Source organism: Neopelma chrysocephalum, unplaced genomic scaffold (assembly GCF_003984885.1).
Source record: "Neopelma chrysocephalum unplaced genomic scaffold, ASM398488v2 Primary Assembly neopelma1_125, whole genome shotgun sequence".
Classification (NCBI taxonomy): domain Eukaryota; kingdom Metazoa; phylum Chordata; class Aves; order Passeriformes; family Pipridae; genus Neopelma; species Neopelma chrysocephalum.
In genome coordinates this window covers 357,431-380,366 of record NW_020897787.1, presented here as the reverse complement: position 1 = coordinate 380,366, position 22,936 = coordinate 357,431, and the positions used below count along the sequence as shown (strand labels likewise).

The following is a 22,936-nucleotide window of genomic DNA, read 5'->3' as shown; positions in this document are numbered from 1 at the left end:
TTGTTAGCAGTGGCAAGTGAGAAGGTTCTCAATGGAAATATGGTTAAGAAGAGGAGCAGAGGTTGGAAGTGGTCAGTGCTTAGTGCAGAGGGTGGTCAGCAGCCGAGTCCTGCAGTGAAGGTGTCCTGGCATTGTTATCTTCAGTGCTTACTCCCTCTGTTCCACCTCTTCAGTGGATATGTTGAAGTGAAGCTGGCTGACTGTTGGCCTTTTTCTGATGACCTTCTTGTAGGAACCAGCTGAAGGAGCTTTGTGACTGGGCAATAAAATAAAGCAGGAGAATTACTGTGGATAAATGTGATGGATGGGAGAGGCAAGGAGGTAATCCTAACTGTGCTTGTACAGCAAGGGTCTCCTTGTTCCTTCCTACTACTAAATGGAATCCTGGGTAGTGATTGACCTAAGCAAGTGTCTCTCTGCAAGGTAACGTGTTCCTAACAGTGGAAAAAAACTGCACAAATATCACTGTGCTGCTGCATCCATCTGTAACGTTTTGACATGGACACCGTCTCATTCGTCTCATCTCCAAGTATGAACAGCAGAATGGGAGAAGGTGCTAAGGAGGACTCATTTAAAGGCTTGGGTATGATGACTTCTGTATGGAAAACTACAGAAAAAGGCTAGGATTCCTCACCTGGAAAAGGAAGGATTCCCAGCTGTGGTGGTATCCACAGATAATGTTGGAAGAATCAATGTGGATGGACAGGCCACAGGTCTTCCTGTAAGCTGGATTTGACAACAAATGAGGCTGGCAGGAGGCAGAGGGGGTGGGTTCATGGAAGTGAAAGTCCATTAGGGATCATTAAATGCAAAGAAACCCCCATTCTTGGGATAAGGGCTTCAGGACACTGGGGAGTTTCTGTAAGTTGCTGTCACTGGGAGGGCACCCAGTGTGGCTGTTTTCCTGTGTTTCCAAGGTGTCTGTGGTACTGGATCCTCATTCACTGCTCCATATTTGAGTACACCTGGTTTTGCTTCTAAAGCAAAGTGTGTGTGAACTCTGATAAGGGCAAAGGTAGTGACTGAACCTCTTATCCACGTTTCCTCTCCTGTCAGCCTCAAACAAAGTCCATTATCCATGTCCTTATTCCTGTGGTAACTGCAGGCCAATGCTCTCCTCCACCTGAGCAGTGGCGAGTGCTGGAGAGGATGTTTCTTTGATGTGTGATGCTCACCCTAGTACTCTCCTCTTGCACTGTGTGGTTACAAATATTTACAGAACACAGTAATCCAGGTGCTTTCCTGGTGCTGAGGGTGCCCAACACGTGCATTCTTGGTCCGTCTTCAGTCCAGGAGTTGTTGTGACAAAGCAGAGATTTATGATGTCTCAGCGTCATTTTATTCCCTCCCTTTGAAGAGACTCTGGTTGCAGCTCTCTGCCCAGGGAAGTGCTTTATCACACGATCACTTCTTCTGAGAACGTTGTTGCTGAACGGTACTTTTAGCCATGCACAGCCTTCCTAAGCTCCCCCTGGGACACAGAGTCATCTTCCAGCTGGATCACGGTACATCTCCACAAAGGATTACGTTTCCTGGAGGCAGCGTTGCTGTCCCTGGCCTTATGTTTTCTGCAGTGCTCCAGTTGGGATGGAGACCAAGAGGCCGCAGTGTGAAAAGAGAATTAGAGGGAATGGCTGGTTTCTTTCACAGATGTCCTGTCTCATCCCTTGACTCTGCTTACACAGCGGTACTTTCTGAGTGTAGGTCTTGCAGCTATGGTTGTGTGACTTGGCACGTTTGTGGAGGCCAGAGCAGGGTCAGGAAACCACGTGAGACTTCAGTAAATGAGTTAGATGATTCAAAGGAGAAAAATAGGCTTTAGCCTTGCTGCCCGGGGATCTTGCCCACAGTAAGCTCATGCAGTCACTTGAACGAACCCAACCACAACCCTTCATGTCTGCAGCTCCTGGGGAAGCACTGTCCTTGTGTGGGCAAGTTCACACGGGGCCAGAGTTCCTGTGCTGTGTTAGAGAGCATCTGGGATCCTCCCTGCTTGCTTCCCCTCCTCTGCTGAAGGGCCCTGTGGGGCAGCAGATGAAGCTGTGTAGCAGAGTGCTCACCTGCCTTCTCTCTTCCAGGCTTACCTGGAGTCCTTCTACAAGTTCTGCAAGACGCTGGGAGGCACCACAGCAGATGCCATGTGCCCAATCCTGGAGGTAGGTCTGGAAACTCCCATAGCTGGAATGGTATTGCAGTGATGTTCACTGCTTTCTGTTCAGGCCCAGCTTGCCTGCCAGCATTAAGGATGCTCAAGATACTCTTCAGCAACCCCATGCCCACTCTGCCTGCTCACTGGGAGACCTGGGGAACACTGCCTGCACATAACTTTGGTTCCCCAGTCCTGATCTTACCAACTGTTGACACATTTGTTGCATTTGTGGCAACATCTTCATCCTCTCACATGGATAACGAGCAGGAGAGCAACCAGAGCTGTTCAGGGTACAGCAGGTCTCCATGCCAAGGCTTGCTGTGGGATGTGCAGGGCTCAGGAGCAGTAGGTGAAACACACTCCTGGACTTGGGCAGGATTTGGCTTGTGCCTGGGATGGGGATTTCCTCACCAGACTGCTCCCCAGGCATCATCTACTGGGCATACTGGGATCCTGCCCTGGCTGAGCACCAGAGAGCTGTGCACATCCTGGCAGGCTCCTCATGCTGCCCTCTGACATGGCTCTGTGCAGAGCAGCTGTGGTATCTGCTGGCCTCTGGTAAGGATGCTGCATCCCAAGGTGAACCTCTCTCTCTTGCCCCACAGTTTGAAGCTGACAGGAGGGCCTTCATTATCACCATCAACTCCTTTGGTACTGAGCTGTCCAAGGAGGACCGAGCCAAGCTGTTCCCGCACTGTGGCAAGCTCTACCCCGAGGGCCTGGCTCAGTTGGCCAGGGCAGATGACTACGAGCAAGTCAAAAACGTTGCTGACTACTATCCTGTGAGTGCTCTGGGGAGAGGGCCATGGGGACTGGTACAAGGACCTGCTCTGGGTCAGGGCTTCTCAGGGGTCTGGGGGAACATGTGGATTGACAGCTTGGGGAGAGGGGTGCCTGTCTGCTGCTGCTGCTGTTGGTCCTGTGCTCTGCTTGGCCAAGTTGGACTTGGCTTTCCTGGGATGCCGTTGGCTTGTCAGTCATGGTTGTCATTCCAGTGGTGATTGGGAGACTGTGCCCTGTCCCGGCGTGTGGGGACTGCCCTCACCACCAAACCCTTGAGGTGTTGGTGTGGCAGCAATGACAGGCTCTCCTTGCCTGTTTTGGGAGTGGAAATGTGTCTTCAGTAAGAAGTGGCGTGCCTCATCTCCAGGCCTGAGCTCTGCTCCAGTCGCAGGGGAGACACTGACCTGGGAGCACACGCTTGGATGTGTCTGTGTTCCTCAAGCTGTTCTTGTGCAGGCTGGGCACCTGTTTGGGGTCAGTGTCCCCTTCTTGAGCAGGCAGGGCATGCACCAGTGTGTGTGGGCACAGGGGCCTGGCCCAAGCACTGCAGTCTGTACATGGAGTGTACCTGATGCCCCTTCCTGTAGGCTCTAAGTGACGATATGGCTTCTTCAAAGGACTCTTGGCTTCTCTGTCCTCTGCTGACTTGACAGGGTGGCCTGTCTGACACAGGGGGCCCCCAAGTGCTGCTGGGCTTGGGTGTGGGATATATCCTCATGTAATGCCTTCCTGCAGGAGTACAAGCTGCTCTTTGAAGGGGCTGGCAGCAACCCTGGGGACAAAACCCTTGAAGACCGGTTCTTTGAGCACGAGGTGAGTGACACCCGAGGCGCTTCTTGGCATGTGCCATTTGCAGAGCTCAGGGTGGCAGCAAGCTGGTGTGCTGCCCTGTTAGCAGTGCTGGGGATGAACATGGTTTGGGGGAAGGAAAAACACGCTTGCCCTCTGCTCCTGCACGGGAATGGGGGCCCAGCATGCTCGGAACATTTTCTCACCCAGACAGATTAGAGCACATTTGGGACTGCTTGTGGATATTTGGTCCATCAGTAATAAAACCAGAGTGTAACTACATGGGAAAGGAAGATTTTCACGGTACCTGAGGGTGTAAATATTTCCCCCTTCAATGTCAGAGCCTGTCCTGAGCCCTGTGCTGTAGGTTGGAGCTGTCCTGAGGACCTAGAGAGATGCAGAGCAGGATACCTGTGATGAGCCTTCCAGGCTGCTGGGAAGTCATGGGCCCTCCCAAGCGGGTCCACACTTACCTTGACCAGCTCCTCCCATCTGAGGTGGACAAGTGACATCTCCTCCTTTGGGCTTTCCCCAGGTGAAGCTGAACAAGCTGGCCTTTCTCAACCAGTTCCACTTCGGGGTGTTCTACGCCTTTGTGAAGCTGAAGGAGCAGGAGTGCCGCAACATCGTGTGGATCGCAGAGTGCATCGCCCAGCGGCACAGGACCAAGATCGACAACTACATTCCCATCTTCTAACCCTGCTCTGCTCCTGCCCGACCCTCCCGCCCCTGGAGTCCGGAGGGACCCCCGTCCAACTCCCTGAGTTGTCCCTTGCCCAGACTCCAGGGATGTCCCATCTGTGGAACTGGATCAGATGAGGAAACTGTATAGTTGCTAGTTAAATTATTCACAAGCTGAAGTTTGAGTTGTGTGTGCTGTGAGGCATCCGGAGGGACCAGTGGCCCGGGGTTGGCCCTGTGCAGCAGGAGGGACACCTCCTGTTGTGTGTCCAATGGTCCAAGTGTTCCTGTACTAATTGCTGTGTACGCTTACGCTCACAGAGCGAGCATGAGCTGGGGGGGGCTGCCTCCAAGGGGTCCCACCACTGCAGAGGAACAGGTCAGGTCTGCCATGGCTGGGGGTCCTCTGTTGGTGCTCTGCACGCCTCCTACTCGGTGTTGTTCCTGTGAGATGTAGTTTGAGTGTGGTCTGTAGCGTAGCCCATGCTGCTGTGCAATCCCTGCATCCCCTTGTAGCTAACCTTGACCTGGGAGGGACTGAGCAGCCCTAGCCAAGACTGGGACAGAGCCTGTGGGAACATGAGGGCAGAGCCAGAGGGTTTGTGGAACACACTTCTCTCACTCTGGCAGCGTTTGCACTCGTGCAGCCTTGCTGTGTCTGCAGAAGCAGCTCTCATCAGTCTCTCTGCTGCCCTGGACAGGGTTCCATAAGTTGGCTGAGCCCCTTCCTCCCCTGGAGACCCACAGGTCACAGTTTACTGTCACAACCATGCAAGAGCCGGGGCTCTTTTGGGCTCTCCAGATGCTGATGGACCCCTGCAGTTCCTCAGGGCAGACATCCAGGCTCCTCACCTCTGGAGGGCAGGCTGGCAGTGCCATGGAGCTGTACAGCACAGCTGGCTGTGGGACAGAGCAGCCCTTGGTCACCCCAGTGAGGGCAGATATGTCCCAGGCCCTGCCTGTCCATGTCCTGGGGCGGGAGCCAAGCCCTGGGCATGGTGTGGCAGCCCTGCTCCTTGCTGCTCTGTCCTGGCTAGCTCCTACTTGCACTCAAGTTCTGGGAGATGTGCTATGGCAGCAGAGGAGCCTTGCTGGTGGGAAACACGCTGCATGCTGCTGTGGGGAGGGATCAGTGGAGAGCGGCTCCGTCCCAGCTTGTGCTGTGGTCACCTCTGCAGTTTGTTTTCCTGTGACCCCCTCCTCTCTACATCAATAAATATCTGCCTACTGCACTGTGCTCTCCTGCTTACTTGGGCATCTGCTCCCACAGCCCCAGGCAGAGCCTCCATCAGCCACAGGGCCTCTTCCCCAGGGAATGTGATAGTTGTGGTAGTGGAGCCTGGTGTGGCTCCTGCATGACTTGGGACACTTGTTTCTTCCACGGGCAAGGTGGTCATACCATCCCGTGGGGCCCAGGGCAGTGCCTGGTGTGTGGGTGCAGCTGGGTGCTGAGCTAAAGGGGTGCAACCTTAGGGAGCTGCATGGCTTGTCACCCTGGGTGGGGCTGTCATCCCTTCCATCCTTGCCCCAGCAGGACCACAGCGTTGGAGCAAAGCAAAAGGAAGCTTTTGGGGTAGGGTTGGGGAGGAGCAGGGAGTGGGCACAAGCCCTTCCTGGCAGACTGACCCCTTTTCTGGGACTCCCATGGCTCCTGCCACAGTGCCCAGCTTGGTGCCAGCCGTGACCTGGCTGAGCTCTGCCCGCGGGCAGGGCATCCCTGACCAGCATCACGGCGCTGCACTGTGGAAGGAGACAGCCAGAACCTGCTGGAATATCAAGAACGGCTTTATTTAAAAAGTGACAATCACGTGGTTCATCTCGTGGAGAGCTCTGCAGCACTGGCAGCCCGGCCTCGGCCCCTGCGCTCGCCGGGAGCACATGGAGTGTGTAATGAGTGGCAGGGAGGCAGCAGCCACAGGGTCCCAGCCCTGACCCAGCCAAGAGGTGACGGAGACGAACAGCTCTGAGAGCAGGATGGAAGATGGTGGGTAGCTGAGGAAACACCCAAGGTAAATCCGAGCCTGTGGTGCGGAGCTGCTCAGTCAGGCAGGGATGGGCCCCTTGGAGGATGCACGGTTAGAAAAAATACAAAAAAACCAAGGTCTCTAGAAAATGTTGATTCTCGCACAATAGAAAATAGATCTACCTGATTTTGGAAAGAAATTTGGTTTTTAACGTCTAGTGCTGATTGTTCCCCCCACGGTGCAGGAGGGCGCTGCCTCTGGCCGCCGGCGCGCCTGGAAATCCCGGGAGAGGCCATGAGCCGGGCCGAGGTCAGGCCTTCTTCACATCGTTGTGGTGCTCCCGCCGCAGCGCTCGCGGCAGCTTGGGGTTGATGAAGAATCCTTTCAGGAACAAGTCTCGGACAAAATAGGGCAGGTAGCGGTGTATGAAATACATGAGCCCAAGGCCCTGCCCTGGGTAGTAGCGCACGGCTGGGTTGGCAGCCAGGAGCCCGTCCGTGATGCTGTTCACCACCGCGCTCAGGTCCTCCACCGCCACCTTCATGAACTGGATGAACTGGTGGTTGATCTCCTCCACGTAGTCCTCGCCGTAGGCCTGCAGCAGCTCCTGGGGCAGGCTGGCCAACAGCCGCTGCTTCTGCAGGTTCCAGAAGGCTGGGTCGCACGTCGTCCCTGCAAGGACGTGGTCCCCCTGTGAGCTGTGTGGCCCCTCCTCCTCCAGCCCCCCTGCCAGGGGTGCCGGCAGCCCCAGTCACCTCCCAGCCTCCTGACAAGGTCCTGCTGAAACTCTGGCAAAGATCTGCCACGAGGGAAGTGCAGTGGGAGCACCATGGTGGCTCTTGGTAGCGCCGGACTCGACCAGAGGTGTCAGACTGTGCCTGCAGTGGGGATGGTGCTACCATAAACGTGGCTGAGCTGCTTTGACCAGCCCTGTTGCCATCGAATCTGCTGGCAGGACTTGATCCTGACCCTGTTTCCCATCCACCAGAGCCCAATGCCCACAGGATAGCCACTGTCCCCAGGGAGCTGGCTGGAGATGCTCAGAAGCTGCATCCTGGACCACCAGCTGCTCATCCCCTTGCTCCATCTCCTGCCTCCCTGGAATAGCTGCCCTTTGCCTGCGGGGCACAGGCAGCGAACAAAACCCCTCTTACCTGTTTTGTAGTAGCCGGGCAGGATGAGGCTGACTTTGACCCCCCAGGGCTGGAGCTCGCTGCGGAACGTGTCCATGAGCAGGCTGAGGGCTGCCTTCGAGGCCCCATAAGCTGCCAGGCAGGGGAAGGGCATGTCTCCTGGCAGGAGGGAAGGGATGAGTGAGCGGGTGCTCAGGGAGGTGCCTGCATGGCCAGGGGGCAGGCAGGGACTGTGTTGGGCTGTGCCCCCGGCCCCTGTGCACGGAGAGGGCTTAGGGTTTGATTTGATGAGAAAACAACTGGAAGTAGATTCAAATTAATGTTTTAATGGGGGGAAAAAAGTAGGGAGGGAAGAGGAAACTGGTTTTACCTCCCCATACAGCCAAAGCTTAAGGTCATCATCCCCAGTGGAGGATTAATATGTTTTAATGGGAAAAAAATTTTGGGGGAGGGTAGAAGAGGAGGCTGGTTTTCCCACCTTGGCCAGGGCTGTCGTCCATGGTGGAGGTGTGTGGCAGCTGGGTTTGGGGTTGCCTGTGCTGTCTGTAACTGGGCTGCCTGTCCCCAGGCCCCCTGGCTCCCCATTTCCCTGTGCCCCCTGTGGGGCTCAGCGATACCACCAGCTCATCCTACGGTGCCTGGGGCCAGTCTGATGCAGCTGGCTGGGAATATGGAGGTGCCCGGGGGGTGGGAGCCACACCACACCACGGGGGTGCTCGATTAGGGGTGCCCAGGCTGGAGGGGGCTGCTCACCTGCGGGGCTGCTGACGGTGACGATGCGGCCGCCGGCGGAGCGGAGCAGGGGCAGCAGCCCCTTGGTGAGCTCCAGGGAGCCAAAGAAATTCACCTCCATGCAGGCACGAAACTTGCCCAGCGGCGAGAGCTCGGCATCGGCGATGGTGTCGTTGAAGCCGGCGTTGTTCACCAGGCCCCAGAGTCCTGTTGTGGGGACGGGGTGCTTGAGAAGGTGATCTGAGTGGGGACCCCCACCCCGGGAATCCCAGCTGCTCCCCAGGCTCACGGGGGTCCCATGGGGGAATTGCAGGGTGCCCCAGGACAAGCGCTTTCAGCAGAGGCTGTTGGATGCAGCCCGCTGTGGGGGCACGTGGAGGCTTGGGACTGCCACGCTGGCTGCAGGCTGAGGTCCCAGGGAGCTGTGAGGGGTCCTGGGGGGCCGCCAAGGGCTCCTACCTGTGCTGTTGGTGTGGGCCTGGATGTGCTGCAGGACACGCTGGATGTCGTCTGGCTTGGTCAGGTCCATCTGCAGCAGCGTCAGCCTCGCCGAGCAGCTCCGGCGCAGCTCCTGGGCACCGGGACTCTGCAGGTCCAGCACGCTGGCAAACACCCGAAAGCCCATGGTGTCCAAGTGCCGGGCTGTCGCCTGCCCGAAGCCCGAGTCACATCCTGAAAGAGACAGGAGCCTTGCAGTGGCCAGTGACAGCCATCGTCTGTCCCCAGCCCCCAGAGACCCCCTATCTCTGCCTCTCCATCCCCGGGGACCAACCCCAGGGACCAAACCTCCACCCCAGTATCAGTTCCCCTTGCCTGGGGACAACCTCGGCTGTCACCCTGCTGCAGGTCCTGCCCCACCAGGACGTGACCTTGCCCTGGGGCATTCGAAGGTCGCGGAGCTGCTGTTTTGTCTCTGTAGCGGAAGAAAACATTCCCTTATCTGCAGCCACATCGCCTCCCTAATTGAAGGTGCAGGCAAACCCGCAGGCACCAGCAAGGCACCGGCACAGCCCAGAGCCCTGCAGCGGTGCGGGGTGGGAGCCGTCAGCCCCCAAAATAGCCTCTAAAAGCTCCATCAAGCACCTTTCAGAGCTGGCATAAGGCTCCGTGGGAGATGCTGCCTTTTGCAGAATTGCTTTTCGCCTCTCAGAAATAGTGACCAAGAGGCGGAGCACCCCCTCGCCTGGCTGGGGGATGAGGAGATTAAAAAGCGTGGGGGGAAAGGGATTTTGCTCTGCTCCTGCCACCCTGCATCCTTCAGGGGAGCATCCGACCGGGATGTCCCTCTCTGGAGGGCACTGGGTGCTCCATGCCCGGTCCCAGCCTCATTTCCTCCATCTCTCCTCAAACAGGGGCACCACAGGTGACACTGTCACCCGCAGAGCCACCATCGGGGTGGCTGGGGGGCAGCCCGGGTGGGAGCTGGGTGCTGTGGGGCGGGGACAAGGCCGGTGGCCAGGGTGGAGCGGCCGGGATGCAAACAAACAGCGGCAGCAAGGTACAGGCTGTTCCCGGGGCCGATGGCAGCGCTGATAGCTCGGGGAGTCCGTGCCACAACCGCTGCCCAGGCACATTAACCATTAACAGGGGAGCGCTGCAGGGGCAGCCCTATGGCCCTGCACCCTGCTGCCTGGCACCCTTGGGTGCTCCTTAGGACATGCCTGAGAAGGGCCCCTGTGCAAGAGCCACCCTGGGATGGATGCAACCATGGCCCTGGGGACTGTCACCCCACGAGATCCCAGCAGCCCTCCCACCAGCCTCAGGGGGGCACAGGGACTGGCTGCCCCCCAGCTTTCACACCCCCATCAGGGCACTTCCAGCTCTTCGGGTGCCAGCTAAGCCATCAGCTCAGCAGCTCTGGGCCAGTCCCCAACTTTAGAGCTTTACTTTATTGCTGCGTCAGAAACCCATAATTAAGCCCGTGGCCAGAGGCCAGAGTGATAACACACCCCGGAGGTGCTCAGCTGGCAGGAAGGGGCTGCAGGGACCTCCCTTTCCCATGCAACACCCAGCATCCATCATGGATGAGTGCCAGGCTGGCTCAGCATCACCCCTGGCATTGCCCCCGCATCACCCCTAACACCCTGATGCTGCAGGGAACGCTCAAGGTGCTGCCGGAGCAGCACCTTCCACCTCTCCTCTCCCCAGGAACAGCTCGTGCTGCCAGCAGCCAAACAGATAAGGTGCATTTCACCTTTCCCAGCAGTGCAGGAGAAAACTGCAATAAAGATAAGGTTTAAAAATAAAAGTGCTCGTGGCCACGGCCTCACCATGACGCAGCTGATGGGACACGGTTACCTGTGCTGCTCCCACACAGCCAGCAAGAAAAGCTTCCAGTCCAAACATGAAGTTTCCTATCACCAAATGAGCCTCAAAACCCTGGGAAACATCCCCAAAACCTGAGAGAGACAGGTTCGCCACATTGTTTCAGGCAAGTCTGGCAAGGAGGGAGCAAACACGGCCACGTGCTGTCCAAGCCAGGCAGGATTTGTTTTGCCTTAGGAGGAGGAGGGCGGTCAGAGGGTTTGTTTCGGAAGTTCTAATTTATTCACACACACACAAAAAAAACTCCTGGGAGGCTGGCAGGAGGCCCGGGGCCAGGAGGGTGAGGATGCTCTGGTGTTATTTAAGGTCTCCGACGCTACTCAGCTCCACATCTGCTGTGCTTAGGCCCGGCCAAGAGTGCAGGGAAGGACAATGAAACCCCCGGGCCCATAACACGTGGCCCCAAAGCGTGGCAGCTCGCCCAGGGCCTGCTCGCTCCCCATGGCCACCAGCACACGAGCTGCTGGCCATGCCGGAGCTGGCACAGGAGCCGTCACCGCTGGCTCAGCCCCGCCGGGATCGCTGGAGCCGGCCAGTCTGTGCGGCCCCGGCGAGGCTGGCGCTGGGCTCGCCGCCCTCCCAGGATGCTGCATCACGAGGAGATGCCGGCGCCAGTTCCTCCCGCCCCAGCTCCCAGCTCGCCAACTGGTTTTGCAGTTGTGCCGGCGGGAGGGACGTGGTCAGACCGAGCACAGGAGAAGCCCAGCACAGGGAGCGCAGCAGAGGACAGCAGGTGCCTTGAAACCCCCCATGGCATCCCCACAGACCCCAGAGAGACCACAGGGCCAGCAGAGAGAGGCTTTGGCTGTAGCAGGAGCAGAATAGAGCCTGAGACCAGTTTGCAAAATCCAGCAGCGCTCCGCAGGCTCGGCAAGCCGGGGCAAACTCCCGCACCAGGGGCCGGCCGGCGTTTTGCCGGAGCAGCGGGTCAGCAGCAACTCCTGAGGACTTTGCAGAAGCTCCAGACACTGCAGCGGCTTCCCCAGGAGTGGGACACACCAGCCTCCGCTGGGACTTTGGCATGACAAGCCCTGGCTTTACTTATCTTGAGCAAGCAAAAAAGTTCGGCCTCCGGCATCGCCGTTGGGGTGCCCTCCCAGCCGCGCAGGGAGGGCAAAGAGGACTGACCCCACGGCATCGTGCCCTTCTCCAGTGACAGCAGAGCCACCACAGGGGTTGAGCTGTGCCAGCCTGGCAGCCCAGCCTGCCTGCACCGCCTGTGCTTCCTCGCCGACAGGAGCCGGCTGAAGCTGCAGTCCCAGTTTGGTGTGGACACGTTTCTTTCAGGTGAGTCGGGCACAGCACCGCACTGACGTTTGGCTGTCTCAGGTATTCACCCTGCTCCTGCACCAGCACCGAGGCCCCCACGTGCAGACACTGCTCAACATCAGCGCCGCAGTTCGCTGAGCGGAGCAGAGATGGGCAATAACGCGGCTACGGCCTGGGAGCTGCCAAACCACAACCACCCCCTGCCCCTGCCGGCACGGCACCCGATGGAGGGCTGGGGGCACAGGTCTGCAGCGCTGCTTATCCCAATGAAATATAGGAGTGGCTTCCTCTCCCAGGATCTGAGCTGTGAGTCCTCATCCCCGAGCCCTGAGCCTCATCCCTGAGCTGTGGAAGTGCCGTCTGTGCACCTTAATCCCTGAGCTCCAAGCTGAGCATCCTCATCGCTGAGCTGTGTACATCCTCACCCTCAGGCCACGAGCTGTGTACATCCTCACCCTCAGGCGACAAGCTGTGAATCCTCATCCCCGAGCCATAAGCAGAGCACCCTCATCCCTGAACCACGAGCTGTGCATCCTCATCCCTGAGCCACACACAGTGGGAGAGGACCAGGGAGACCTGCAAAACCTCAGCAGTGCAAAGCACAGCTTGGCTGAAGAATTTCCATGTGGCCGTGAAGCTGCCCAGAGCCTGGTGGTCTCCTGGGCACAGCAGCAGCTCCCTGGAGCTGCTCCCTCCACAGCCACCCCATCCTGGGACCCCAGTGTGGAAGCTGAAGAGAGATTGCCCCAGGCCTGAGCATCCCTGAGATGGACCAGCTTCCCCAAGGTTATCCTGGCAGTGTGGGCAGTCAGCAGCCCCAGGGGCTGCTCACCAGGCACCCGTCGGCAGCATCGCCCCCTCCCAGCTCTGCAGGCCATCATCTGGGTGCCCCCCACTGTTCCCCAAATGCCAGGACATAAAGAGCTTTAGGGCCATGTGTCCCAACACTCTGTCCAAGATGCCTCACCAAGATGGAGCTGTCACCACTGTCACCAGCCCCGGGATGGTGCCATGCTCACGGACACCATCAACTGGAAGGGAGCTGCAGCACCAAGGCCAAATGGATTAATGTGCTGAGTCTTGTTTCCATAGGCTCATGCTCAAATCCTTCCTGGGATGCCAAGCTACATATGGCCTTCTGGCCCTGACAGGGTTCACCACTACCTTGGATCCAGCTTCTCCAGGCACAGGATGGGATTTAGCCAGGCAACACTGCAGGGAGGCTCAGCTGGGCACCTGGGCAGGGACTCATCCCAACTCAGCTACTTGGGGCTGTTCATCTCTGCTCCATCCTGGGATGGATGGGGAAACCCAGGCTGAGGTGGCACCAAGCAGGGATGGTGCCACCAGAGGAGATGGCTGTTCCCAAAAGGGACTCAGGGAGGGGCTCCCTGCCCAGTGCAGGTCCAGGCAGGATGGAATGCCCGGCACCATCCTGCGTGGGCAGGGCAAGGCCCTGTGGCCAACACCTCCCGGATGCTGCGAACATTTGGAGCAAGGAGCGATAAAGGGGTGATGTCAGCCCTGAGCAAGAGGGAACAAATTCTTGGCAGGACACAGGAGAGGTAGGGAGGGGAAGGCAGGAGCACTTGTGCCCACAGCAGCTGAGCCACCATGGCCACCCACTGGCCACAGCCTCCCCAGCCAGACATTGGCCACCACCTCCCACAGCCAAGGTCCTTCCAGGAGAGTGGGGCTGGGCAGGGGCACCCACAGCCCCTCACCCATCACAGCCAGTGGCATCACTGTCCACAGGAACCCCCACCCCAGCCAGTGGCTCTCACGGCATCACAGCATTCCATGTCCCCACTCCCCGCAGAGCCCCCTGGGAGCAGCCCCCCTGCCCAGGCATGGGCAGATGGATCAGGGCTGGGCTGCTGGTCCTCAGCACCCGGGTTCAGGACGCCACAAGCCTAATTAAATTAAATTAAAGCCAGGAGATGCCTTCAGGGATGATCCAAATCCCATCCCCAAATTCCCAGCAAGTGGACAATGCAGAAGCCTCCCACCCGAGCAACCTGGGTGGGCATCTCTGCAAAGCCTCATCCTCCTTCCTGGGCAGGACCTGAGCCAAGGAGGGCACACACTGCCCCCCCTCCAGTGGGACCCCCTGCTCCCCCAGGACCCCTCCTGCATGGTACAGTTGGCACAGGCACCTGGATTGAGATTGGTGATGGCTCCCATAGCCCAGGATAAAAAGCCACATCCCTCCAGCAGGTTCTATGGGGCACAGCAGGGGTCACACAGACCCTCAGCCCCCCAGGGAGACCCATGACCACGGCTGAAGGCAGAGCTGGGGATGTCCATCCCCACGGGAGGAACATGAGCAACCTACCCCCTCCCTGTGCCAGGGACAATAGCCAGATGGTGTGAATTACAGCGGATTAGCCAAGTGTTCCTGGAGCCTCACACGCCATCCCCTCCACCTGGGAAGTTATCTCCCACTTAACAAACCAAGAGAAGGGGGGAAATCTGATTTTCTGCCTAGACAACCAGTGCAGCCAGGCAGAGATGACGAGGAGCCCCCGAGGCCAGTGTGGATGCACCCACAGCTCCTGAATTAAAGCCCATTTCTCGGGAGCTGGTGCATCAACATCGGCAACCCGATGGCACACGAGCAGCTGGGAGATAAATCAGTGTCGGGAGCCCACCCCAGCACTGTCACTAAAAGCCACCCACACGCCTTATCCCCCACCAAAGCTGGGAGCAGCAGATGCTGCTTGCAACCAGTGGGGCTAATGAAGGCAGGAGCTTGTTAGTGCCCTGGGGCAGCCAGGACAGGAGTGAGCCCAGACACCTCCCCCTGCACAAGGCCAGTGCCTGGTGGGATGCCAAGGAGGTTGGGATCCCAGAGGTAACCCAGCCCTGGCAGGGCAGTAATGCTGCTGCTGCTGAGGAGCAACCCTGGGCTCACAAGCAGGCAGGGTGGAGGAAGTGTCACCAGCAGCACTGCTGCGGTGCTTCGCAGAAAAGGGGCACAGGAATTTCCTAGAAGCAGCTGCTCGCTGCACCCGGGGCCGGACGGCATCTTCCGGCAGCCACCGTCTCCACCGAGGGGAGATCCTCTCCCCAAAAGCTGTGGCAGGACTCTCACATGAAGGATTTGAGCTTCCCTTGGGCAGGGATGAGCAAGATAAGACAGCAGGGCTGACATCAGCTGGCTCAGCCGGTACATCAGAGATAATCTGGGATGGATGGATGTCCCTCCGAGAAGAGGAAGTTGTGAAGAGCTTTGGTGATAACCGGGTTAATAATCACCTTCAGAGGGAACACTGTGAACTGGGAACACAAAGCTGACAAGCTGCTAAAGCCATCCATCAGGAAGAGCTGTCACTGGGAAGGACATCCATGGCCCAGGGACGGCTCGACCAGGTTGGTGCCAATGCCAAGCCAGCACTGCTAACACATCCACCTGGGCTCTTGGACAGGCTGGGAGCCAGGCTCCGAAGCTGGAAAGCTCCACCAGCCATGGCTGGGATGTGGCCCTGGAAATGCTCCCAGGGAACAAGGTGATGGCAGCAAAGCCCTGGCTGGGGCGCCTGCTGGGCTGCAAAAGGGCTCTCCAGGGACTCCCAGCAGGCTGGAGAACCACCAGCCAAGCCCCATATCCATCTCTCCTGTGTGCTGATGAGCAAAGATAGGAAGAAGGTCTGCTACAGGCAGGTCTAAGCCATCCACGAGTAGCTGAAGGGAAGACCAGCTCTTCTACATGGATCACCATGAGCCATCACCACCCTGGGACATCTCAGGAAAGGTGTTTCTCGCCAGGACAGCAAAGCACCACAGCCACTGCAGGACCAGGAGAATCTCTGGCCATGTGGTGGGTCAGGTCAGCCATGGAACAGCCCCAAAGTGCCACCCAGGACAGGGTGCCAACCCCTCCCAGCACTGTGGACAAGTCACAGGTGATGCCAGCAGGGACAAGGCCATGCTGAGACAGTGCTGACCAAAGCAGCAGCTCCAGAGCCAGCCCAGGGGATCCCCATGTCAAGCAGCTCAGAGGTTGTAGCACTACAATAAGGCAACAGTGGTTTCAGTGGAGCTCTACCAGTTCAGGGGTATTTTGGTGGTGAAATTCTGCTTTGCTTGTAAGGTACCATCTCATCACTCTCTTTATTGCAAGAATAAACTCCCACCACGTGCCACAAGCCCAGGCAAGCAGAAAAACTGGTGCAAGCCCTGCCCATCCCCACATCATGATGGGCACTGCAGCTGCACCAACTATTTTCTCTTGCAGCTTCCAGATCCATGTGGATGGAGCTTGGGACTTTTTTTTAGAAACGGAGCAAAACACTTGAGCAATTTAAGCCCCCGGTCTCAGAGCTGTACTCCATGCCCAACTCAAGCCACACCAGCCCTTCCCATAGCCAGTTCAAGCTGTCCCCTCCTCACCCTCCACCTGCAGCTCTCGGTAGCTCTTCAGAGTCAGAGTTTCAGTATCATAAGACTATTCTGGTGCATTGTCCCCAAAATGCACGAAGGTGGCCCTCCAGGCTGATGTGCTTGCACACAGTCATGCTGACCCAGGCAGCACCCACAAGTGCCCTTCAGCTTAGGCAGAGCCCAGCACACCAGCTGAAGCAGGGGCAGAAGTCACCACAGGATGGCTGCACACCCCAGGTTAGAGCTTGTCCCCACCTGGTAACCAGGATCCTGGAGAAGAAGCAGCACTGGTCACAGTGGGTACTCAGAGAGGGGTGAGGCCCTGGCACAGGTTGCCCAGAGAAGCTGTGGCTGCCCCATCCTTGGAAGTGTCCAAGGCCAGGTTGGACAGGGCTTGGAGTAACCTGGGATAGTGCCAGGTGTCCTTGCCTGTGGAACGAGATGGTCTTTAAGGTCCTTTCCAATCCAAACCATTGAGAGATTCTACAGTTCTGAGAGGCCAGACATTCAAAGCCACCACAGAAGAAACCAGGGCAGGCACCTCAGCTCACCAGCCCATCCCTCCTCTCCATTCCCACCATCTGGCTCCACAGGGTCAACCACCCAGCAAGAGGAAGCGCCGCCACAAAGCCTGTAAAGCCAAAAACTGCTTTTCAAGATTACAGCCTTAGAGCCAGCAAATCCCAGGACAGCACCATGTGTGACAGGGAAGCCAGCTCCCAGGGGGAAGCTGATAAAGCTCAAGGGCTGGCAGCTCTCCAGGGGAGAAGGAAGCAGAAGTGATATGTTGCACATGGAAGCATGAATGAGCTGGGACAGAGGAACAGGGACTGGATATCATGGATGTAGTAGCCAGGGGGGAGTGGAGAAGGGAGTAACAGACAGGTGCTGGAGAGGTTAAAAATAAGAGATCCCAAACCACACCTATAGCAATGCACTGGCAGCATGAGGGCAACAGTCTGGGGCATTTCCCACCTCATCCTACGGTGGGATCATTCACTTCCAACCACCCTTTCACTAGCCCAGGTTGCTCCAAGCCCCATCCAGCCTGGCCCTGGGGGCTCCACAGCAGTATCTCAGATATGTTATTGCAGGAGGAGCATCAGGTGAAGAGGTATGAAAGCCCTGCAGCCTTTCCTCCTAGGGAAAAAAGCCCTCCAGCTAGAGTTTTAGACCAGCACTGAAAGAAGACTACGGTGAGAAGGCAAATGCTTGCCCAGGTTTGGTGGAAACACCTTGAAGAGCCCCCTCACCATATCCCTGCTCAAACAAAACCCTGGCTGGGCAAGCCCACCACCCCTGTGCTACCCGTAGTGAAAGCAGCAACAGGCTCTCCTGTAACCAGATCCCGGCCTGAGGGGAGCTAGACTCAACAGTGGGTAACACAATCCCAGGCCTCATTAAAGATGTGCTGCTCATTGGACTAGAGGGCAGCAACTGCCTACACTTCTCTCCTTCCGAAAGCATCCGTTCCCATCTGACAATCTCATTTCGCCGGGGAAGTCTCTGCTTTGTTGCTCTCATGTCCCCGCATAACCCCGAGGGCTAATCAAGCCAGCTTGGGTTTCTCTACAAACTCTGGTCTCCCACAGTATGAAACCTCAATGTGCTTTTCCTCCTAATTAGCTGTGCTCATCGTTTTTGGTTAACGGTGATAAAAAACCCCACCCCGACAGGTCTGTGTCACGAGCGGGCTTTGAAAGGGCTTATTTTATAGCTAAGTGAGAAAAAGCTGAGCTTATCTAACCACATGCCTGTGGTGGGCAGGGGTAGGTGTCTATTTCTGAAGAAACCTCTGAAGGGGAAGGAGAGTCCTAAATCCACGGAGGGCTGCTGACAAAGTGGGGGGAAAGCTTCAGCCCTGCAAAGAGAAGGAGAGAAAGCAGCTTTCCTGCTCTGCTCCCAAACGCCAGCAGCAAAAGGGTGTTTGATTTTGGTCCTGTCCCACCCCTCAGCTTGGAGGGAGCAGTTGTCTCTGCTGTTAATTTTTAATAGATTCTGGAAAAATCAGAGCGATTTCAGGGAAATAAGCTGATTTTTCAGCCTGCACATATGGAATCACAGAATGGTTTGGGTTGGCAGGGACCTTAAACATCACCCAGTTCCAACCCCCCTCCACTGAGCCTGGGGAAGGACCCCCAGGTACCTCTGAGCTGGCTCACTGGCTCCAGAAGCAGAGTGGAAGTCACCTATGGAGAACTGCAGCACCTTTGCATGAAGCTTTTCTCCTGGTGAGGCTGCTGGCGGGCCCAGCACCAAACACAGGCTGTGATCGTGCCGTGCCAGTGCTCCAGCCATGCCCTGGCACAGAGGTGCCCATCCCAGAGCCAGCCCCAAAAGCCTTGACCCTCCGCCCCAGCATCTCTCAATCACATTTTTAGCTGGAAAGTAGATCTGAGACAACATCAAAGTCCAGACAGGAGCGATGCTGCTCTTTTACCACGGAAAGTCATTTACCTTCGCGGCAGAAAGCGAGAGTCCCAACATCTGGATTGAATCACCCTGTCCTGCTGCAGTCACCAGATGCTTCAACATCTGTGGAGTCCATGGGAAACGCTGAAGTGCCGCTTGGCTGTGATCAAGTTGCAAAACCTCTGTTAACCTTGAACATGATCTGAAGCTCTGACCCATTTCAGATTGTTAATGGGGCATGCGATTGTAACGAGAGCACCTCACCAGGAAAACCACGCTTCCCCTGCGGCAGGAAGGAGAAGAGAGCAGAACAGGGCTGGTTTGGGTCTGGGCAGCCTGACCTGCCAACCAATTTTGCTCACAGAGATGATTTGTGGGAAGACAGACCAATCTGCAGGTGCCTCTTGCTTCGTAGGCTGCATCAAGGAGGAGCAAGGATGCAGGAGACCCAAATTATCTCCCTCAGGCAGCCACCCTAATATTTTGGGTTATTTCAGAACTAATTCAGGTGCAACCATCACAGATAGAGCAACAGTTCACTAGTTTCAACTTTTCATCCCAGCTGAGGTGTACGAACCGATGCCTTGCAACACAACTCCCGTTGTCCCTCTGTCCTGGCAAAGCCCTGCAGACAGGCAGGGTCTATGGGCCAGTTTGCCTTCGGTCTTTTCCAAGGATCTGCAGTAAATTGGGCAACTGGCTACTGTCCAAAGAACCACCCCAAGCAGTCACACATGGCAGAGCTACACAACAGCAAGAGGCTTGCACTGCTCCAGCTGCACAGCGGAGCCCCGGGATGCTCCCTGCCATCCCCTCACCACCCCCAGGCACTACACCCCGTTGGGTTGGGTGGTTTGCATGGACTCACCGAATCTCACAGGTATCCAGTGAGACCACAGGGACCAAATGATGGTCTAGGCTCATGTCTAAACTGAGCCAGTGAAAGCCAAACCTTGCACCGAAGTGCTGCCAGCCTGGATCTGGAGAGGCCAAGCAATGGCAGCTCATCACCTCCCACCAAGGCTGCTCTTGCAGACCATTACCCTTGCACAGGCTCTGCTTTTTATATTAATTCCCAATAGGAAGGAGTAAGACTGCTCCTCTTTGCTCACACAGCTCTGAGGAGTCCCGTGGCCCTGAGGACACTCAATAGTGCTGTTTCAGATTTGGGAAGGGGGAAGCACATACAGAAGGCAGCCCTTGGATGCTCGGAGCAAGGCAGCTCCCAGTGAGCCGCTGGCACCACACAGGTCCACGGGTGCCAACCAGCAGCATCAGCACCCCGGGGTGCCCTGTCACACACCATGGAGAGGGATGCCGGGTATCTGCTGCCTTGCAGCTTCCCAGTGCCAGATCAGCCTCGGGTCAGGCAGCTGCCCGTACCCCACCTGCCCACACCACAGGCCTGTTGGGGTCCCTGCAGCTTCCCATGTTTGGTCAAAGCCTGTGCCAGGTGTGGGCTCATTTTCAAGGCAGGGTCAGGCTCGGGGCAGGCTCAGGTCAGCACACCAAGGGAGGCACGGACATGGCTGCTGTCTCCCTCCCATCCCGGGCTGGAGCAGCTGATCTCCCCTCCTCATCCCCACCATCCTCCTGGGGCTGACCTCTCCCAGCCCCCGCTGCACAGGGGGGCATTCTCCTCCCTGCAAACAGCTGTGATCTCCTCTAGGAAGACAGGATTAACGCTTTCCTCACCCCCTGCCCCCAGCCGGGCTGCATCCACCGGAGCCACGCTCTAGGAGAAGCTGGACCATTGGGATGCAGAACGAGAACCCCAAGGTCGCAGTCCCAGACAAACACATCCCTGCCTAGCCCAGGGGACACACCATGAGAGAGCACAGCATTCCTTGCTCCCCTCTGGCAGCAGGCAGCTGCCCATCCCTGCTCCAGCCAAGCCCCCGTCCCACGTGCAACAGCCAAAATGCAAACCTGCAACAGATGGGAAACGCCACAACTTTCCAGTCCCTGCTGCTACCACAGGGTCAGCAGCTTCGCTCTGCGGCAGCTCCACAGCTGCTCAGCTATTTTCCCACTGAGCTGCAGAGTTAGTTTTCCTTCACCCCCTCCCATAAACTAAGTTTTATTTAGCCAGCAATGTCCGGACTAGCACATGGAGCTGGAGCATCACATGCAGAGCTCAACTTGGGGTTGTTCCCAGGGAGAGTGGGCAGCTGGAAGAGCTGGGACACATCGACTGGGAGATAAAACACCACCATAGCCACATTTCCTTGCTCCAGATAAGCATCACTGAACCTGCTGCGGGGTTAAGACAGCAGCCAAGAAGTGTATACAAGGAAATGATGCCCAAAGCTTTTCAGGCTGAGACTTGCAGTACCCCATAGTTGGCATCAGGAGGGACTTTGTGGCATTTCTCAGTTGACCTGTAAGGTCCAGCACGACACACAGCATGGCAGAACCTCTGTCCCCGACTTCACAAACCTGCACCCATGCCCAGCATCCCCAGGCACCCAACTCCATACTTCCCACTCTGCCGGGCTTTGCTTCCCATTGGTAAGAGGAGGAAGGCCAGAGCTGATCCTCCCCGGCTGCTCCCACTGGAGACACCAGCAGTGACAGCAGCAGCCACTCAATACCCAGCTGCCAGGAGGTGTCTGGAATTAATCCGCAAAAGAATCAGGCTAATTACCATGCAAATACCCGAGCGAGGGATGCCATCCCCAGCAGAGCAGCCCTCGCATCTGCCCCTTGGCAGGCACCTGGCGGAGCAGCAGCAGCACGGAAACACCGATCCCACACCGCGGGCTGCGCCTCGAACCTGTAAAACTACAAAGTATTTACAGCCAAGAGCAAACACACCAGAACTGCAGAGGTGTCACCTCAACGCACCGGGGTAAGAACACCTTGTTCCAGCCACTGACTCACTAATTATACAGGCAATGCCAGAGAGCCAGGGCTGCCAGAGCTGGTGTGCCACAGGGCACCTCTGAGCGCGTGGCTATCAGACATGTCCTCCCCAGGCAGCCCTGCCCCGACAGGGCTTTGACCTTCACTCAGTTGAATCATTCATTCATCCGCCGCCTTGCTCTTCCAAGCTTCTTCCTCCAGAGAGGCTTCCCTGCACTTCCCACCAGTGCTACAGAGCCCTTCAAGCTGCAAGGGGGACTCAGCTCTCGCCTCAATTTTTTAGGAAACATGTAAACCCTCTTCTCCAACTTGGGAGTCTCCAAGCCCAGCCCAGGCGTTCCCTCCAGGATGCAGGCTCCCATCCTTGGGAGCACTGCCAAGGTTGTGCCCACAAGTTTCCCTCTCCTCTGCATCCATGCGGAGCCAGCAGCACCTTCCGGGCACACCTGCAGCAACAACCACCCCAGCTCCAGCGCCTCCTCCTCACCCTGCCTACTGCCATCGCCTCACAGCAAAGCACTGCTGAGCCCAGCTCTCTTCATCATCCTCCAGCTCCACTGCCAGGCAGAAGGAGTGGGGAAAGGATTTGTATACCAAGATATTCTAAAGAGATTCAGCACCAAGTTAGAGCTGTGCAAAGCCTGGGAGCACAGCGCATTCTGTGTGGAGCCACCTTCCCCATGGAGGAGCTCTGGGCCAGGCAGCCCAAAGAGAAGGCAGGCAGTGGTTGGGCAGCATTTCCCAAGGATACCCACGGAGCAAGGGGAACAGCCTTACTTGCCCCCAGCAGCTCCCAGGACAGAGCTCTGGATGAAGCAGTGATGCTCAGCCCTGGGTAGCCAGCTCTGTTGCAGCCTCTAGAGATGCCATGAGTAGCTTTCCAAGAACAAGCACGGCTTCAGAGGGGAGGGGAGGAGAGGGCAGCCTTTGGGCCAGCCGAGGGGGGTCCCAAGCCAATGCTCCGGCTCTACCCCATCCAATCTCGGGGCTCCCAGAGGAAGCAGCTCTCAGCATCGTGCTGCAACTGGTGCTCAACACTCGAGGGGCCAACGCAACTCCCTGCTTCGGGGGCAGGTACAGCCTGGCCGCTTCTGCTCGGACGTGGAGGAGGATGAGGGATGCGCTGCCAGCGGCGGCCGGTCCCCGGCGGGACCCCGCTGACAGCAGCGCCCCGGTGCCCTGCGGGACACCCCGCTCCGCTCCCCGCCGAGCCCAGGCGGTGCCGTCGGGGCGTCGAGGCCGTGTCCCCGCACTCACCTGTGACAAGGACGGCTCTGCCCGCCACCGGCAGCAGCCCGCGGGGCGCCGCCCGCCACAGCAGCAGCCCGGCGGCGGCGGCGGCCAGGGCCAGCCCCAGGGGCAGCGGCAGCCAGGCGCGGCACAGGCTCTGCAGCGCGGCCAGCAGCGCCAGCGGCAGCACCAGCCCCCGGCCCAGCGGCGGCCCCAGCCCC

The 22,936-nt window shown here is 57.6% G+C and overlaps 2 protein-coding genes across 2 annotated transcripts in view; one reads left to right on the top strand and one right to left on the bottom strand.

The window, feature by feature from the left end:
* ATP6V0D1 (ATPase H+ transporting V0 subunit d1) overlaps positions 1 to 5,634 on the top strand; it is a 34,402-nt gene extending 28,768 nt beyond the window's left edge. Inside the window, exons 5-8 of the mRNA XM_027698329.1 lie at positions 2,079 to 2,156; positions 2,755 to 2,931; positions 3,668 to 3,745; positions 4,257 to 5,634. Of these exons, the coding sequence (XP_027554130.1) occupies positions 2,079 to 2,156; positions 2,755 to 2,931; positions 3,668 to 3,745; positions 4,257 to 4,418 (495 nt within the window). The 3' untranslated portion in view covers positions 4,419 to 5,634. The remainder of the gene's footprint in view (positions 1 to 2,078; positions 2,157 to 2,754; positions 2,932 to 3,667; positions 3,746 to 4,256) is intronic.
* Positions 5,635 to 6,166: 532 nt separating this feature from the next.
* The window catches only part of HSD11B2 (hydroxysteroid 11-beta dehydrogenase 2), a 17,506-nt gene continuing 736 nt past the window's right edge, over positions 6,167 to 22,936 (bottom strand). Inside the window, exons 2-6 of the mRNA XM_027698261.1 lie at positions 22,743 to 22,934; positions 8,691 to 8,903; positions 8,253 to 8,438; positions 7,521 to 7,658; positions 6,167 to 7,038 (exon numbers count right to left, since the gene is read on the bottom strand). Of these exons, the coding sequence (XP_027554062.1) occupies positions 6,677 to 7,038; positions 7,521 to 7,658; positions 8,253 to 8,438; positions 8,691 to 8,903; positions 22,743 to 22,934 (1,091 nt within the window). The 3' untranslated portion in view covers positions 6,167 to 6,676. The remainder of the gene's footprint in view (positions 7,039 to 7,520; positions 7,659 to 8,252; positions 8,439 to 8,690; positions 8,904 to 22,742; positions 22,935 to 22,936) is intronic.